Source organism: Engraulis encrasicolus, chromosome 6 (genome assembly GCF_034702125.1).
Source record: "Engraulis encrasicolus isolate BLACKSEA-1 chromosome 6, IST_EnEncr_1.0, whole genome shotgun sequence".
Taxonomy (NCBI): domain Eukaryota; kingdom Metazoa; phylum Chordata; class Actinopteri; order Clupeiformes; family Engraulidae; genus Engraulis; species Engraulis encrasicolus.
Genome location: NC_085862.1, coordinates 34,065,869 through 34,085,868, shown reverse-complemented (window position 1 = coordinate 34,085,868; position 20,000 = coordinate 34,065,869). Strand labels below are relative to the sequence as shown.

Below are 20,000 nucleotides of genomic sequence, written 5' to 3'. Positions count from 1 at the left end.
CCTTTGACCGCCCCTCATCAGCTAGCCTACATGTGTAATGTCATGTAGTGTCATGTAATCTAATGCAATGTAATGTAATCTAATGCAATGTAATGTAATATATAGTGGTGGGCCGTTATCAGCGTTAACGTGCTGCGATAATGTGAGACTTGGAGTTTGGGTATGCACGTCACCATAGCGTTTAATTGACAGACGCTTTTAGACTGCGCTCCAGTCGCTTCTCCTCTCTCCACCTGTTGTTTCAGCAGACCTACTAAATATGAAGTGTTTGCTGCAGAAAACATGAATCCCTCTGCCGTGGTAGGTGTTGTTTGAGTGCTTTTTCATAAGTGGTAGACTAAAGAGACGTTATTGTTTGAGGTGAAGCATAGAGAGACATTATTGTGTGTGAGAAGCTACCAGCCCGACATAGCCTACATTTCCTCACGCATTGCATTGAATACATAAACAACTTCCAGAAATCTTGCCTGTGCTATAATTGCAAAACATTCCGTGTGATAGTCCTATGCATTTTGAAGATTGTCAAACTGAAACTGTCAATATCTACTCTCATTGAATGTTTGTGTTGCAATCGCGCACATTTGCGATTCAGTGAGATATTCTCATGTCCGACGGTAATAAACCTCGCGGTTGTCGTGTGACGGAGGTCATCTTGCACCTGTTCACCCCCCTCGGGGATCGAACGTGCGACTTCGTCAACTACAACGGTTCGGCAATGGGAGACACAGTACGATACCGCTGGGCCAAGAGACTAGTCTCTCGGCCCAACGGCACGAGACTGTATGAGGCTATCGGAGGGAGGTTTACCAACGTTCCACGCCAACTCTGTGCTAGTTAGCCTCCGTTACAGTCGCGCTTGACTTTTTTTTGCAAACTGAATTCATGTCGAGTTGTAACTCATCTGGCATTCTAACTGAGAACAACTGTCAAATCGCCGTGTGCCAGTGCTGTAGGTTCTAGATAGGCATATCCAGTAGCCTGGCTCTGCTGAGGGCTGCTGTGCCTACAGCAGAGCTCCTCCCTCTCTTAAAGGAGCCGCTGCTCCTTTTAACAGTCAGTGGCAGATTCTCTCTCTCTCTCTCTCTCTCTCTCTCTCTCTCTCTCTCTCTCTCTCTCTCTCTCTCTCCCCATTAGAAATGAAATGCTGAATTGTTGAGGTAATATTGTTTAAATAGCCTAAATGTTTGATAGATTTATCTGTATTTGCCTCTACAACTTATAGCGCTGTTCATTTTGAAATTTCAGTATCTTATAACTGTAAATGCTTCCTAACATATTGGACACACTTTACACATATTGCTGTGATTTTGTCATCTCCAAGTATCAACATGGCCATTTTTTGAAGATGAGATGCATTTTGGAAAAAAAAGATGAGCTCTGGTCTAATGCGCCATCTGTCTTAAGAAACCCCAAGGTTTTTTTCGGCATTATTTCGCTATCGTGCCTATTCTGAATGAGCCATTTTGATATAGATTAATCATAATTACAGTGAGATTAATCTAGATTAAAAAAAATAATCTATGCCCACCCCTAGTAATATATTATCTGTTTGTCCCCCACAGGGCACCGCCCATCATTGGTTACCTGCCTTTCGAGGTGCTGGGCACGTCAGGCTATGACTACTACCATGTGGACGACCTGGAGACACTGGCCAAGTGCCACGAACACTGTGAGTTGCCCATCACACACTGTGTGTGTGTGTGTGTGCGTGCGCGTGTGCGTGCGCGTGTGCGTGCGCGCGGTTGTGTGTGTGTGTGTGTGTGTGTGTGAGAGAGAGGGAGAGAGAGATGCTCATTACATTGAAGAGTGTGTATCTCTGAATGCTCATGCATGTAATTTTGTATTGTGCATGAATTCAATGTGGAAATGGCGGCGCTTGCAAGTGTGTGACACACTCTGCTAGCTGTGCATTTTCTTCATGAGTTGCAAAAGCAGGTGCGCTCAAACTGTTCAACATAAACACTGTGTTGGTTGCGAGTTGCATTATGGTCTCTAATAAATGTGGCCATGATGCAATGAATGTACTATCTTTCTCCAATATGAGAAGACTCAAATCTGGATGCGTTTGTTTTCCTTTGGGTTTTCTACTGCACGTCATGACCTTTGACCCCTGGCCTCTTTGCAGTGATGCAGTATGGGAAGGGCAAGTCGTGCTACTACCGCTTCCTGACCAAGGGCCAGCAGTGGATCTGGCTACAGACGCAGTACTACATCACCTACCACCAGTGGAACTCGCGGCCCGAGTTCATCGTTTGCACACACACCGTCGTCAGGTAAGGAGAGGGAAGGGTGTGGATGAAATTATTTACAAACTCAGTTAGTCTGTGGGCCATTAAATATATTTTTAAACGATTAAATGTAATTAAAAACACAAACTTGTAACGCACACACACACACACACACACACACACACACACACACACGCACACGCACACGCACGGTAGTTCATCCGGAAACTCTGAGTCACACATCAAATACACCCTGTGCAATCCCACAAATCTACTCAAGCCCACATGAAAATGAAAACAAGGTGTCTCACATATACACATACTACACCCCACATATGCTCAGGGAGGTCATTGTGATGTGTTTATCATGGAGGTAACGGCGTTGAAGACTCTGGGTAAACAAACAATAGTGGACGGTCAAGATGTTTTGGGTTAATTATAGGTCTGCTATATCAGGTTTCTGTACATCTTGTTTCCGATATTTGACCTCTCTATCTCTCTTTCTCTCCCTCTCTCTCTCTCTGTCGCTTTTCGTTCAATCTTTCCCTCCTAGCCTCTCTTCATATCTCTCTCTCCCACTCTCTCTGTCTTTATCTCTTATCGCTCTCCTTCCCCCCACTTTACGTTTTTTTTTGTTCAATCTTTCCCTCCCAACCTCGCTTCATCTCTCTCTCTCTCTCTCTCTCTCTCTCTCTCTCTCTCTCTCTCTCTCTCTCTCTCTCTCTCTCTCTCTCTCTCTCCCTCTATCTCTCCCTCTCTCTCTATCTCTCTCTCTCTCAATAACATTGAGCTATTGGCAAAAAATAGTGCATGAGTAAGGGATTTTGAACAGGTCAGGTCAACCATAAGTTGGTAAAGATTAGTAAACCAAAAGTCAAGAGACACCGCACACTGCTTACTTTTCTTAACTTTATTTCTTGGAGCGAACAACGCGTTTCGCCCAATGCGTCATCAGGTTCGCTCTATGCCAAACCCCCATTACCCAGGTGTACAAATAAAGTGCCAAATGATCACATGATTCTTTGCTACCAATCTTGTGCATAGTCTCAAAACCCATCCCCACAGGTGCGTAAAGTAGGTAAAACATGATCAGTCCATGCAGGCCATCACAACAATATTTTTCACATTGATGTCCCCAAGCAAAGGCTTCTAGGCCTATCTGAGTTAATTTTACTGGATTTGTGTAATATTGATGAATATGCAACATTATGACTATTTTCTGTGGTATTTATTGACCTATCTGAATGTAACTGATGGAATTGTGTTACCTTTGTATATAGCCTTTGCATGGGGACATCAATGTGAAAAATATTGTTGTGATGGCCTGCATGGACTGATCATGTTTTACCTACTTTACGCACCTGTGGGGATGGGTTTTGAGACTATGCACAAGATTGGTAGCAAAGAATCATGTGATCATTTGGCACTTTATTTGTACACCTGGGTAATGGGGGTTTGGCATAGAGCGAACCTGATGACGCATTGGGCGAAACGCGTTGTTCGCTCCAAGAAATAAAGTTAAGAAAAGTAAGCAGTGTGCGGTGTCTCTTGACTTTTGGTTTATTGATTCACCTCCTCCTGCCTCACACCTGCACCTGCATTGAGGGGCTGTGCACAAGGACTCTCTTGTACTTTGGTAAAGATTAGCTTGAGTTGATTTTGTTTTTGTCTATGAAGGAGTTGTGGTGTTGATGTGATGGAGAGGTCTTCTCCCATCATCTGCTGAGGAATATGATGACAAGTTTGGTATTATGTGAACAATGTGATATAATAAACAAGTTGTTAAATCTCTCTCTCTCGTTCGCTCGCTCTCTCTCTCTCTCGTTCGCTCGCTCTCTCTCTCTCTCTCTCTCGTTCGCTCGCTCTCTCTCTCTCGTTCGCTCGCTCTCTCTCTCTCTCGCTCGCTCTCTCTCTCGCTCTCTCTCTCTCTCTCTCTCTCTCTCTCTCTCTCTCTCTCCCTCTCTCTTACTCCTGCTCTCTCTCTCTTTCTCTCTCTCTCTCTCTCTCTCTCTCTCTCTCTCTCTCTCTCTCTCTCTCTAGCTATGCTGAGGTGAGGGCGGAGCAGAGGAGAGAGCTGGGGCTGGAGGAGTCTCGGCCTGAGATCGCCGCTGTCGAGAAGGTGAGCAGCGAGCACACACACTGAGATCAGCGTGTATCACATACTACATACTGTACGCACACTCCCACACACTGCCTTCCCCTTTCTCCTCTTCTCTTCCAAGTTTACTGTAAATCCACCAACTTCTCTTTCTCGTCAGAGGCTCTCTGTATGGTCAATCCCCAAAAAAGAAAAGTAAATGATTTCGAAAGAACCCTTCAGCTCAGTGATTGTGGAAAATGACTTTTACAATGTGACTAAACAGTGAGGCAGAGCCACAGCATGTACTGTGACTCACTTGAGACCAACACAGCTGTGAAGTTGCTCTCCTATTCCCACTCCAATTCTCTTATCATATTATAAACCTTTATCAATTCCTCTGCATTTATCTTTTGTTTCTTTAATTGTGTCTTGTTGGTTTGTTAATTTGTTTGTTTCTTTCTTACTGTATTTACGTCTTTCTTTCTTTTTTTCTTTCTTTCTTTCTTTCTTTCTTTCTTTCTTTCTTTCTTTCTTTCTTTCTTTCTTTCTTTCTTCCTCTTTCACACTTTCGTTCTCTCTTCTATTCGCTCTCCTCTCTATATTTGTATTTCCTTTCTCTCTCTCTTTCTCTGTCTTACACTCTCGCTCTTTCTCTCTCTCCCTCCCTCTCTCTCCCTCTCTCAGCAGAGTCAGGACTCTGGTTCGGAATCTCAACTGAACACCTCCAGCCTGAAGGAGGCGCTGGAGCGTTTTGACTGCAGCCACACGCCCTCGGCCTCCTCGCGCTCCTCACGCAAGTCCTCCACGCACACCGCCATCTCTGAACCCAACTGTAAGAGACGCACGCACGCACACGCACACGCACACGCACACGCACACACACACACACACACACACACACACACACAAAGACACGCTGCTGTCTCAGACTAAAGGCGATTTTACACCAAAAAGATTGGAGCCGACTCCGACTCCAGACCCAGACAGTTGTCTGGTGGTTTGCGTTGGCCCTGGTTGACTAGAAATCGTTCCCGAACACACCTAGCCAACTTCACCCGCCATGGACAATCCCCCGGCGTTTGAGAGCTCGCGGTAACTTCCGCATTTGAGAGCCTGCGGCAAAGAGCGAAGGGCAAAGACCCTGTTATAGCCAAATGTTTTCATATTTTCGCCAAGTCAACTCTCTGCTTTTCAGGAGTAGCCTTGATAGTAGATGCATTACTGACTCTAACAAACCATAGCCTACGATGCCTTTCGGCAAAGTCCCCCTCCCATTCATAGTTTATCCATCAAGACGACATTCTATCTCTGTCTCTTGCTCACAAAGCTCGATGTCTTTCGCGGTTTCATTACTCCACTTAATTTCTCTCACTGCGAGTTCGCTAAAGAGGAAAAGGACACGCTGGGCATTGTGTTAGTAGTCTGTCTAAACAAACACAGTGTAATGTAATGAAACTCAAGATGTTTGTGAGTTCGCTACTGCTAAACAATTGCCCTCCCACCCCCTTGCAGTAGCACAAACCAATCAGTGTCCGGCATGGAGCCCGACTACCAACGCGCTCCTCAACCCAACTGAACATGCTCAAAGTCTCCCGACGGAGACCCAGGACCACAAACGTCCCCCAACTATCCCAGACACACCGAGACACACCGAACCAACTCTGACCCAACTGTACCCAACCCAACCCAACAATAGCCAACCGTCGGCTTGGTGTGGAAGAGGCTTTACAAGTGGGGTCGGAGACGGCGGTGTGCGTGTGTGTCTTACCACACACACACACACACACACACACACACACACACACACACACACACACACACACACACACACACACACACACACACACACACACACACACACACACACACACCACATTCAAACGTTTGTCAATGCTATATGTGTATACCTACCTATATGTGTATACCTACACATATACGTACACACACACACACACAACCACACTTCCAAGTCAATATAAACACACACGCATTACAAAAGGGATTGCCATGTTTCCTGAGGTGAAATGCTGGTGCAACTCTCTTGAGAAACCACCATGCAGACAGACACACTACAAGGCATTAACATCTTTATAATGCAGTTATACAGTTATACTGTACCTTTTTAAAAAAACATCCCTTGCGTCTTCTAAATTCCACATCTCTGCTCCCCCCTCCCCTCCTCACACACACACACACACACACACACACACACACACACACACACACACACACACACACACACACACACACACACACACACACACACACACACACACACACAGTACTTTGTGTGCGTTGTCATGCCAAGTCTTGTCTTCCATTGTACTTTTATAACGAAGCCTCCACTAGAGCGTGTCTGGCGTAATTGGCTGGCGAAGCGAAGGCAGAGGCGAGGGAGGGGGGGGGGACGCGTGACGCACACCCACACGACAGGCTGTCAGCCTCTGATCAATGAGATCTCCTCAACGCCAGTGTCATTATGCCCCGCACACACTTAGTCATGTGTCGGCCGTGTCAAATTACAGACGCCTCTGTGGAACGCTTTGACAACCAGACACACACAGACACGCACAAACACACATACACACACATTGGCGCACACACACACACACATAGACACACACACACACACACACACACACACACACACACACACACACACTTGCACACATTGACGAGTGCACACGCGAACGCACACACACATATACACACACACTGGCGCACACGCACACACACACATTCTCTCTCTGTCTCTGGCGCACACACACACACACACACACTTGCACACATTGACGTGTGCACACGAGAACACACACACACGCAGGCACGCACACACACATACACACACACACACTGGTGCACACACACACACACACATTCTCTCTCTCTCTGTCACACACGCGCGCGCACACACACACACACACACACACACACACACACACACACACACACACACACACACACACACACATCGGGCGCACACACATGCACACTCAATGGTACTCTCGTGTAGCCAAACAGATGTTAACCAAGGACACAGGCTCATCAAAAGTTATTGAATTGTGAGAGAGCAAAGCGATGCCTCACTCGTTTCAGAAATTAATCTAAGCTTTCATTGATGAAAAGTCTGTCACTGTCTGGATAATGTGGAAATGTGTTTGGAATTTTTTAATCCTTTTACACATTTTGGAACCTTTGTTTCATAAATTCACCATTAGAGGTGCTCCGATCACCATTTTTTGGCCCGATCACCGATACCGATCACCAAAAATCTTTATCTGCCGATCACCGATCATTGCCGATCACAGAAATTATTTCCTATTTTTTTAATAGCCTATTAATTATCCTTATTGAATATTTCTGCCCATAAACCAATCAATCTTAATTTGCACATGTCGCTTTCACAATGTAGGCCTATTATTAGGCTATTACTATTATGATTATTATTATTATTGTTATTATTATTATTATTATTATTATTATTATTATTATTATTAGGCTATTATTATTATTATTATTATTATCTTTCAGCTCTTTCAGACTAGTGTTGGTAATATAGCCTACAAGTAAGTCTACAGTATTAATCAATTTATAGGCCTAAGTTATTGCATATAATTACTAAACTATTTAAGATTGAATTGAAACTGAAACATTACATCAATTTATAAGTTATTGCATATAATTACTTAACTATTTGAGATTGAATTGAAGCCCAGACACCTGGATCTTAGTCTCTCGTCTTCTGCATACGAGAAAAAACCCTGTCGCTTTAAATGAGCAGCCTCGTGAGGAGAGCCCCTCCCCTCTCTGTCACTCACTGTCCACAGCTGCAGTGCTCTGCTCTCTCCCTCTCACTTCTGTCGCCGTTTGGCGTTTCAGCGACTATCAAACTAATCGACTGACTGTCAATTACAACTTTGAAAACAATAACGTTGGCATGCTTGTGCGGACAACGTGAACTTGTCGCGCGCTGACCGAGGCAACTACACAGGTTATAACGTAAAATGGCTAACGGGCGAGAAGTAGTCTATCGCAAATTACATTGTGACTGAAACACTTGAGATTCTACATACACAAAACAAGAAAAAAAACTTCACTTGAAAGAACAGGGAACACGCACAACACAGCGTGTCTGCGAGGAAAGCTCTTTCTCTGTAACACTGTCATAGAATGTAGAATTCCCTGCACAGACTCATTGAGTTTCACCGTCCATTCTCCCTAGTTGCTGTTTGGTGTTGCAGCGACTACAAAACTAATGACCTGGCTGTCCATTAGGCTACAACTTTAAAAACAATACAGTTGATGATTGTTTTGGAAACGTTTAGTTGTTGCGTGCTGACAGGCTGTAACTCAAAATAGTGAACATGGCGAGACTGACACGTCATTCACAAATTACAAGCGTCATGTAAACTGCGCATGGATCGGAAAATCAGATCATTGTTGATGCAGATATGATTATAAATGGTGAAAATGAAGGAGGGAATTCCAAAAAGTTAAAGACAAGTAAAGATGCCTTATTTTGGTGCAGCAGCTGTGCAGAGCCAGCACCTAGGCTACATGCAGGCAGCGCCAGGTGTAAAGGCGAAATGGTTGCGTGAGGAATTTAATATCTCTGGATCGGTTTTTTGATCGGCATGTTTTTCCGATCACCGATCAGGCTATTTTTGGCCATTATCGGCCGAGCATGATCGGCTGCCGAGCAATCGGAGCACCTCTAGTCACCATCATTCACCACATTTTATGTGTGTAAAAGGAAGTAAAATTCATTCATGACAAATATGATGCTATAATCGTTTGTGAAATACATGGAATGACTATAGAGTATGATAATGTGCTACAAAAATACTTTTCGACTAATTGATTGCCTTGTTCTTTACCACCACAGCCACACAAACAAAGTTACAGACGGATCGCGGCACGCCGCCTCGTCAGTCCGTCTCGGCCATCGAGATGACATCACAGAGACGGCCCTCTATCAGCAGCCAGGTTCGTTGTCACCGTCACTGTCACCATGGCGCCAGGGGTTAGGAACCCCTTCGATTGGACAAAACATTGAGTCGGAAGGTCACTCCTCATTGGTGCACAGGTTATTGTGTGTTGCTTTTGCCCCATCAACCCAGGGGTGAATTTCTCGAAACCAAAGTTGCTTACTACATTAGCTACTTCGTTGTTTTCGATGCATTTTCCCATTGGCAACTACTGAAGTTGCTAACAGGCTAACAAATTCCCTTTTGAGAAACTCACCCCAGATGTGTTGAGGTCAGTGACAAATTAGAGTTTGCACAATGACACATTTCACAGTCATTGTGTCAAAAGTCCCTTCAGTAAATTCGGCACCCTAAATATGCAGTACAGCCTGAAACACTGTGGAGGCCATTTTTTAGTAGTAAATTTACAGACCCTTCCACATTTTAAGTCGTTCACCGAAGTTTCCACCCCAGTCATCCCACGTTAATTTTTCATTAATTACCCCAACCTCATGTTACCTGCTGCAAAGCTTTCCAAAATAGTGCCCCTGGAACAGTACTTCTCTACTTCCTTGTTGTAAATGTGTTTTCCGGCTAGTAATCCAGCTCTCTTTGCTCAAGGATCTGCGATGGCGTCAGGGGTTGGTTTAGGACTCCTCTGATTGGATGAGAGCTTTAACTCCACTTACAGTAGCTTCACTTTAGTTCCTCTTGACTCCACTTAGTTGACTGCATTTTGAAAGGTCACTTTCTATAGTTTCACAAGGGATTGGTTGTGGATGAAGATGGTATGCCGTACATGTCATTTGTACTGATTAATGTGTGCGCATTACATTACATTACTCTTAGAGACACTTTTATCCAAAGCGACTTATTTAAGTAAAGATAAGATTATTGTTTGTGAGTGTTTGGGTGCAATGCACCCAGAGAATGCAAGGAAGCAACTATGGTACAGTCATCGTAGAAGCCGAACAATTTGCTCAGTATTTTTTCATGTTTTTGGCTTTTTGTGGCCAATTGCAGCACTGTAAATAAATGAGCCAAACCAGAGACGGCAAACATCTGTACATGAATGTCAATGAGCTGGCAAATGGCAGACATGACCAATCAAACCCAGAACAGCGCAGGTTATCTCGGCCATCTCTCTACGGGAGAGAAATTGCTCGCAGCCCTCATAGTGCACACGTGTTGGCTTCTGCCGAGGACACGCTGACCTGAGCATAGTCAGTGAATAGATTTGTGTACAGAAAGTACACACAGATGTTGGGCTCTGTCAATTTTAACCTAAGGCTAGTCAGTGGCTGATTGAAATGCACACATATGCACATATTTAAATATCTCAAATTACTACCACTTTCAGTTGTTAAGTTGAACCCCAACATTTTCAAGTTTACAATTATGACTAAAAATCATGAAATGGATTTTCTGAACTTCTGAAGTTTGTCACCATTCACGTTTTGTGTCCTGTGCGCTTTTCATGTAAGATACCCAGTGCTGTGTGTGTGCACATATGAATGACACCTTGACACAACCTTGCGAGTTTCGTGCTTGCGTGTGACGGCGTCACTGTCCCTCTCCGATTACAGCAGTCCATGAGCTCCCAGAACACGGGCCAGACCATGGCCACCTCGCTGGTCTCCCAGCAACAAGCGCCCCAGCAGCAGCAGCAGCAGCCGCCGCAGCAGCAGCCGCAGCAGCAACAGCAGCAGCAACAGCAGCAGCTACAGCCCACAGTACAGGTGAGGAAGTGTGTGTGTGTGTGCGTGCCTGCGTGCATGCGTGCGTGCGCATGCACGTGTGTGTAAGAGAGCAACAGTGTGAGACCGAGAGGGTGTTTGTGTGTTTGTGCGTGTGTGCGTGTGTGCGTGTGCGTGTGCGTGTGTGTGTGTGTGTTTGTGCGTGTGTGCGTGTGTGCGTGTGCGTGTGCGTGTGAATGTTGCGGGAGTGAGTCAGTGTATGTGTACATTTGTGTGTGTGAGTTAGGGCAAATGTGTGTAAGTGGAGCTAGCATGTTTTGAACTTCAGAGCGTGGGAGGAGGTTTAAAAAAAGAAACGCACCAGGTCACAAACACTTTGACAGGGCAATTTTCTTACTGATGGGTACACACTGTGAGTTGGGCACGAATCGTGTCTTTTTGCCAGGCTTGTTAGGAAGGTGAGAGCACTGGTCCACATTGTCACCTAGTTGGTGGAGGGGGCACGTAATAATGTGACACACTGACAATGAGAGTTACATGTCGGGCTCAGGTAATTGACATTGTGACTTCTTATGAGGTACGATTGGGCTCTCTCTACCTTGGCCTACCTACTGAGCCTCCCAGTCACATGTGTCAAAGCCCAGACTGTTATTGTTCAGTCACAAGACCATTTTAGACTGGCCACTCCGTTCTCTTAGATCACATGAGCATTTACAAAAACACACACACACACACACACACACACACACACACACACACACACACACACACACACACACACACACCGCTTTCACATCTTATGACCCTTTTTGTAGTGCAAGCAGTACTTTTTCGTCTGACCTCCAACTCCAGATGTACAAATTGTTCTGTTCTTCTGAACGTCACAAGACATAACAACAGCAGTTTTCATCCTCGTAATTATTTGGGTGCTGCTTTTGATTTGATTTCACCACAAAAGTTTGCAACAACAAAATTGATCGCACATGTATGGGAAGAATTTTGTTTACTTCTTTTGACTAGACCTCATTGATTTGTCTCAGGCGCTGGTGGTGTTGCGAAACTAATATTATGCACTTTCACCAATGAACATTAACCCTCCCGACCCCTCCACTTGTTTACATCACCCCCAGCCCCCACTCGTGATCATGTGACCCTCATGGGCTTCTCTGATTGGCTTTTGATTTCCTCTTTATTGTTTACTTTTATTCACCCATTTTTTTGCCTATTTCCTTTGTTTTATTTCATTTGTTGTGTTCTGATGCTTTTGTTTTTGTGAGAACTGTCTCTATGTCTATTAACTTAAAATGAATGGCTATACAAATTAACCTCCGTTGCCTTGTATTGTGACGTTCCCCAACCCCCGTGATCATGTGATCCTAATGGGCTTCTCTGATTGGCTTGTTATGCCCTCAGTTCACCCATCAGCTGGACGCCATGCAGCACCTGAAGGAGCAGCTGGAGCAGCGGACGCGTATGATCGAGGCCAACATCCAGCGGCAGCAGGAGGAGCTACGGCAGATCCAGGAGGAGCTGCAGAGGGTGCAGGGCCAGGGCCTGCAGGTCAGTGCTGCCTCCTGGTGGATGGGAAGACAAAACACTTTAGCACAGCTGGTAGGGCTGTAACGATATCTTATCGAACCAAGAAATCGGAATCAGGGCCGGATTAAGATGGCCTGGGATTGAAGAGCAAACATATAGTGTTACTTTAAAGGGGCAATATGTATGATTAATCACTGCCCCGAGTCAGCCGATGCTTATAGTAAGTGAGCGATGACTCTCGCGACCACTTTCACGGTCCGCTATCAGAGAACCCCAAATGTAACTGTTGACAGAGCGACCTGAACGAGTGTCGTTGGAAACACTTCTCATTCGAAAAATTTGCTTTACATACCACCATATGCATATTCACTTTTGTATCAACTGCTGCCATTATGTGATGAAAAACATTCTCACTAAGCAGCATGTTTTCATGACTGTACATTTTGAGACCGGCATGCCATGGGTTCCGCGCAAACTATGTAATCCTACATTGTGCCCCTTTAACGTTCCTCCTCAGCTTTTAGTAAGATGGCACACTGAGAAATTAGATGCAGACGTTAGCAGATGAAGGCACTTGCTACAAGAAACTCTGTTTGTCTGGAAAAGTACGGCTATTTTAACCACCGTTGAATATTTATGAATGCACTTGGCAGTAGTTTCACACCCTTAAGTGATTTCTTTTTTAAATGTCAAGACAAAGTCGGACCTCAGGGTCTCCCTTTTATTTAAACGTCTGCATGGAAGTCATCTTCATATATTAGCATTCGTTATGTGCTAGCGTGCCAGCCTGGTGGTGGTATGAGTCTTTATGGGTAAACAAAGCTCTCCTGTGCATGTCTATGGAGATGAAGCTCAGGGGGGACCTACACCATGCTAAGCTCTCTCCAATACCCCTGAGGCTAACTTAGGAAGCACTGAGGTGTGTGTGTGTGTGTGTGTGTGTGTGTGTGTGTGTGTGTGTGTGTGTGTGTGTGTGTGTGTGTGTGTGTGTGTGTGTGTGTGTGTGTGTGTGTGTGTGTGTGTGTGTGTGTGTGTGTGTGTGCGTGTGCGTGTGCGCGCGCGTACCTATGGACCCCCGGTAATTCGGAATAATTACGGAGAATGTCCGAGTACTTAGTCCTGTGCGCTATGTCCGTAATATGTAAGGTAATAATTCTGCCACGAACTACCTACTGTATTTCATCAAAACGCAGACGTCCTGGGGTAATTTCATGTCCCATCTTCATATGCGTGCCGTTTGCAACCCCTTATGATGTCTGTGTATTGAGTAAATTACAGACGTTTACTTATCCCGTCCGAATGCGCCACAAAAAATCACAGAGGTCCAGGAATAATTGCGAATTACCAGGGCTCCATAGGTAATATTTATTCCGTGTGAATCAGCCTTAAGTGTGCATGCCTTCGAGCCTGCTTGAGTGTGTTCGCGTATTCATGCGTTGGGTCCCACTCTGAGTGGGGGGGTGTGGGGGGGTGTACTGTATGAGGACAGAACAGAGCTGCCTTTGTAGAGGCCAACCATCAGCCGGTCAGTCAGTCAGTCATACGGTCAGTGTGCCAGACACTTCCTCTGAGGGTGGGATTAGGGCCATCCAGCCGTATCATCCACAACATCTGTTTGAGGTTGACCATGCATACTTACTGACTTATCCCTCTCTCTTTCTCTCTTCCCCTTTTCCTCTATCTCTTTCTTTTCTCTTTCAATGTTTTTTCTCTCTTTCGATCTTTCTTTTCTTCGATATCGTCTCTCTCTCTCTCTCTCTCTCTCTCTCTCTCTCTCTCTCTCTCTCTCTCTCTCTCTCTCTCTCTCTCTCTCTCTCTCTCTCTCTCTCTCTCTCTCTCTCTCTCTCAGATGTTTCTCCAGTCTGGCGCCAGTGGCTTGAACCTGGGCTCGGTGCAGCTGACGCAGGGCACGGCGGTGCAGGCAGGGGGCACTCTGACCATGCAGGGTCAGGTGGTGCAAGCGGGTACCCTCCAGGCCAGCCTGACGGCCCCCCACCAGCCTACCCAACATGCAGTGCAGCAGCAGCAGCAGCAGCAGCAGGCGCAGCAGCAGGCACAGCAACAGCAGCAACAGCAACAGCAGCAACAGCAGCAGCAACAGCAGGTCCAGGCCCAAACTCAGAACCTCCTGCAGACACAGACGGCCACACTCGCACAGGTACACGTGTACACACACACACACACACACACACACACACACACACACACACACACACACACACACACACACACACACACACACACACACACACACACACACACACACACACACACACACACACACACACACACACACACACACACACACAAACAGTCATGTATTCTGCCCTCCAAAGGCAAAGTGCAATAACTACAGCAACATTGAAACTGAGGAACATGCCCTCAAAGCCTTGGCATGAAGTTGGATATTGTAGTTACTGTGACAAAATTGGACCATGAGGTTTTGGAGGTTTTGTCACTAGATAAAGAAAGTGTAATGAAGACCATTTTCAATCTTTTTTTGAAGTTTTTTTGGGGGGCTTTTTGGGCCTTTAATATTATGACAGGACAGTGTGAGAGGAGACAAGAAACAGGTGTGAGAGAGATAGGGGTAGGGCTGGGAAATGAACCAGACTGGACTCAAACCTGGGTCCTTATGTGCATGCCAGCCCAAATGTTGGGGGGGGGCTTAGTGAGTTGCGCCACAGTGCCCCTCTTGAGTGACCTTTCAACCATTCTCCTCTTCCTCTTCCTCTCTCTGCAGCCGCAGCGCCCGACGCACCAGCTGCAGTCTCCGCAGGGCGCGCTGCCGGCCTCGCTCTACAACACCATGATGATCTCGCAGCCCACGCAGGCCAACGTGGTGCAGATCTCCAGTAGCCTGGCCCAGACCAACACGCCCAGCGGCGCCGCAGTGGCCACCTTCTCACAAGACCGACAGATACGGTAAGGACCTAACTACACTACTACATTATATACTCCCAGTGGAGCCGCAGGTGCCACCTTCTCACAAGACAGACAGATACGGTAAGGACCTAACTACACTACTACATTATATACTCCCAGTGGAGCCGCAGTGGCCACCTTCTCACAGGACAGACAGATACAGTAAGGACCATCATTATAATGTAACTACACTACACTACACTACACTACACTACACTATACACGCCGAGTGGGGCTGCAGTTGCCACCTTCTCACAACACAGACAGATACGGTAAGGACCATCACTATAATGTAACTACACTACACTACACTACACTACACTACACTACACTATACACGCCGAGTGGGGCTGCAGTTGCCACCTTCTCACAACACAGACAGATACGGTAAGGACCATCACTATAATGTAACTACACTACACTATACACTCCCTAGCCAGTACTAGTCAGGTCAAGAGCAAAGCAAATACTTTCTGTGCTCCGGAGAACTCGGGAACTCCACCCACTCTGTCGGGAACCAATCAACTTTGAGCAGCTCCAACGGCCATGGGTAGAGGCGTGCCCAAGGCAGTTAGGTTGTTTAAGCTGATGCGTTCTATTGGGACTACGAAAATTCCAAGGACCGGCAGATCTGACACGTCTGTGACACACACCTGTATGCTCCTCTCCTCCAGAACGTATAGCACACACACACACAAAGACACAAGCAAAATGATTTAACACAGAATCGCGGAAACGTATATTAGTCACCAATAACATCTTGAAGTAAGCAGACACATGGGGCAAATGGATAAATGCCATATACACACATACACACATACACATGCACATATCTGTGACACGGATACTGCTAATCTATGCAACACACACACACACACACACACACACACACACACACACACACACACACACACACACACACACACACACACACACACACACACACACACACACACACACACACACACACACACACACACACACACACACACCTTTCTAACCCCATCTGTGGTACACATGTATCTGTTAAACACACATGCACACATGCAAAAATACACACACTCACACCGACATATGTGGCACTCAATCACACACATTTGCAAACACAGTCCCTCTGTTGGCTTTGGCCTAGTAAAGCCTCATACAGTACAGTACAGTGTCTGTAATCGATGGCCAAGTCCACATTACTGAGAGGCAGTGAGTGAGCGAGCGAGTTAGGCTGAACAGAGCTGACAGACCCTTTCAGACATGGCTGCCTGCTCACAAAGAGATGCCTCTCTCTCTCTGTCTCTCTCACCCGCCTTCCTGCCTGCCTGCCTGTCTCCCTGCCTATGTTGCTTCCAAACTGGGGCCCTGAATTCAAACAAAATGTGAATGTATACACTTTAGGGCACAGTTCAGAAGACTGCCTTTGCTTATAGTGGAGTCGTATTAGGCTCAGTCATTTCAAATTGGTGTTAAAGTTTGGTTTTCACTTCCAAGTTGGAACTTAGAACAATTTGAGTTCGAGTGTCAAACACACAGATAACAAAATGGCCTGCGGGGGGCGCTCTAAAATATATAAACTGCTATAACGTTTGATTAGTTAAACCAAATTTAACATATGAGGTGTGTATGGATTCAGCATGAAGAGGAGAAACCGGTGAGGTATTTGGTTGCCAGATTAAAGACACACTATGTAATAAACACACTTTTAGCCAATGGACAGCTAAATCCGGGCTTTTTTAAGATAAAGGGTGGAAATTCCCTCAAAGTTTCAATGAAACATCATTTATTGTTACAAGTTATTGTAAATAAAGCCTGGGTTATCACTTAACTTGATTTGTTCAGAGTATCCCTGAAGCACACAGATACATAGGATACCTACACACAAATATGGCTGCATAAAGCCTATGTGATATTTAGCACCCAACTTGCAACTTTGAGTTTATGAATGTAGGATCATGAGTACCAGCTTTTTTCAATCAAGCCTGGTAGAATTATTATTATATCTGGAAGAAAGTAAATCAAATAATAATAATAATAATAATAATAATAATAATAATAATAATAATAATAATAATAATAATAATAATGATAAATACTATGGGGAACATCATTTTTTCCTGCATTCAAAAAACAAACAGAAGACCATAGGGCTAACATTTATTCCAATACTCCACTCAACAATAACTATGACAGAGAACAGATACAAAAACAGTCAGTGGTCAGTCTTAGAAATTGCAAGTGCACTTGCACAGAGGTGTGCACTTGAACTCTGCCTTCATGCACTTGCACCGAGATCTGCCAGGTCTATTTGTACAAGTACTAGTACAGCTGCACTTCACCTCTAGTTGGAATACATCTTTGGCAACTGCATCTTTGGTAGCAAAGTTCAAATCTGGGAACTGTTCATTTGTTACCAGATTGGCAGGCATTTCTGGCAAATGCACATAATAAGAACGGTTTTCATTCCTGTCACAACTGCGCTGGTAAGAAATGGACAGTTCCCAGATGACAGAGATGTCTTCATAACAGCAGATGATTGTGTCTACCATGTATGAAATAGTCCTATAGTATTATTTAGTAAGCTTGCCAAAGGCCTCTGCTTGCCCCCAGCAAGCATACTTACGGGAAAGCATACTAATTGTTCATCAACAGTTTATTATTATTATACATTTTTCTATTCACCTCGGCCTATGGGAATCACCATTCATTAGTATGGCGGCTTTGAATCGTTGCAGCGTTCGAGATAGAGACACGGTTCGAGTGCCAAAACGAACGTCTCGAAAAGGGCTCAGGGTGGTTTATTTTTCGCTGGCCTACCCCCTTTCATTCGTTCACCAGACTTATTTATCCTCAGTTTTCTCTCTGTTTTCCCCCTCATTGAAATGAATGGTGGAATGGTCAATATGATGATGTCACAAACTTCGGTAGTTAGAGAGAGAGGTGACCTGTCGTGGGGTTTTTAACTAGGTATCAACTAGGTAAAGGTATTGTCAGAGAGGTCTTGGCTCTGAATACAAATTGTGTGAAGATCATAAACCAAAATGTTTCAGAGAGAGCAGTTTTAAAATCCCTATGATGTGACCCCATTCACTTGGGAAAAAAATGTGTGAACAGCTCAGCGCATAGGCCTGAATATGTCAACTTTTTGACTGAACCATTTGGCCCAGAAAAGTGATCTCAGCTTTGACACGGAGAGCAGGGTTGTGCCATTTGTGTGTCAATATCATCTGACAACTTGCAAAACTTTTGGAGATATGACAGCGTAAAAATAAGGCTGCACATATTACTCAGCAAACTGTCACCTTTAGAATGTTCATTCACACACACAGACACATGCAGCCTTGTAGAACTTTATACCTCTGCTCACCTGGGCAACCGTGGCCTAATGCTACTGTGGCCACTCTATACAGCAGTGTTAATTTCGTCAACCATGACTATAACTAAAATATTTCGTCAATGCCCTTTTTTGATTTTCGTCATTTAGACTAAGACTAAGACTAAATTGGGAAGGCAATGACTAAAATATGACTAAGACTAAAATTGATTTTCGTCATTGTGACTAAGACTAAGACTACATTTAAAAAGCTGACGAAATTAACACTGGTGTTAAATAAAATAGAGAAAAAGAGAACCAGTGTTTTATTCTGTACAGTGTGTTCATGTTAAAAAGAGAAGCAGTGTGCGGAGAAGGTTTATTTTCTACAGTCAATGATATATGTTAAAAGTGTGTGGAGAAGTTCTATTATGTACAGTGTTGACTAAAATGACTAAAATGACTAAAAATTTACTAAGACTAAAATTGATTTTCGTCATTTAGACTAAGACTAAGACTAAATTGGGAAGGCAATGACTAAAATATGACTAAGACTAAAATTGATTGTCGTCATTGTGACCAAGACTACGACTAAATAAAAAAAAGCTGACGAAATTAACACTGGTTTACAGTAAGTGGCAGTGGCTTACTGGGTAGGGTGTTGGTCTGTCAGAGGGTTGCAAGTTCAAATCCCACCCTTACCTCTCCCTACCCACCAATTGCTGAAAGGCACCTGAAGCATCTCCATACATGCACACACACACACACACACACACACACACACACACACACACACACACACACACACACACACACACACACACACACACACACACACACACACACACACACACACACACACACACACACACACACACACACCTCTCTCTCTCTCGCACAGACAGACAAACACACACACACAAACACACACACTCAGACCTCTATCTCTTTCCCTCGTGTTTCTGTGTGTGTATACAACAGGTTAAAGTGTGTTTATTACATCGTGTGTCTTTAATCTGATAACCAAATACTTAGCTCACCAGCTCCTCCTCTTTCCACCCTTTATCTTAAAAAAAACCCCGGATTTAGCTGTCCATTGGCTAAAACTGTGTTTATTACATAGTGTGTCTTTAATCTGGCAACCAAATACTTAGCTCATCGGTTTCTCCTCTTCATGCTGAATCCATGCATACCTCATATGTTAAATTTGGTTAAACTAATAAAATGTTATAGCAGTTTATATATTTTAGAGCGCCCCCCGCA

General features: G+C 44.7%; 1 protein-coding gene across 6 annotated transcripts in view; it reads left to right on the top strand.

Moving 5' to 3' along the window:
* The window catches only part of clocka (clock circadian regulator a), a 98,493-nt gene that overhangs the window by 73,745 nt on the left and 4,748 nt on the right, over positions 1-20,000 (top strand). For 2 of the 6 annotated variants that reach the window (XM_063201349.1, XM_063201348.1), the window contains exons 13-22: positions 1,563-1,669; positions 2,126-2,273; positions 4,269-4,347; positions 4,993-5,140; positions 5,821-6,039; positions 9,194-9,294; positions 10,862-11,014; positions 12,386-12,532; positions 14,361-14,669; positions 15,255-15,436. In XM_063201349.1, the coding sequence (XP_063057419.1) occupies positions 1,563-1,669; positions 2,126-2,273; positions 4,269-4,347; positions 4,993-5,140; positions 5,821-6,039; positions 9,194-9,294; positions 10,862-11,014; positions 12,386-12,532; positions 14,361-14,669; positions 15,255-15,436 (1,593 nt within the window). The remainder of the gene's footprint in view (positions 1-1,562; positions 1,670-2,125; positions 2,274-4,268; positions 4,348-4,992; positions 5,141-5,820; positions 6,040-9,193; positions 9,295-10,861; positions 11,015-12,385; positions 12,533-14,360; positions 14,670-15,254; positions 15,437-20,000) is intronic. The other 4 variants (XM_063201352.1, XM_063201351.1, XM_063201353.1 and 1 more) reach the window with 2 other exon arrangements.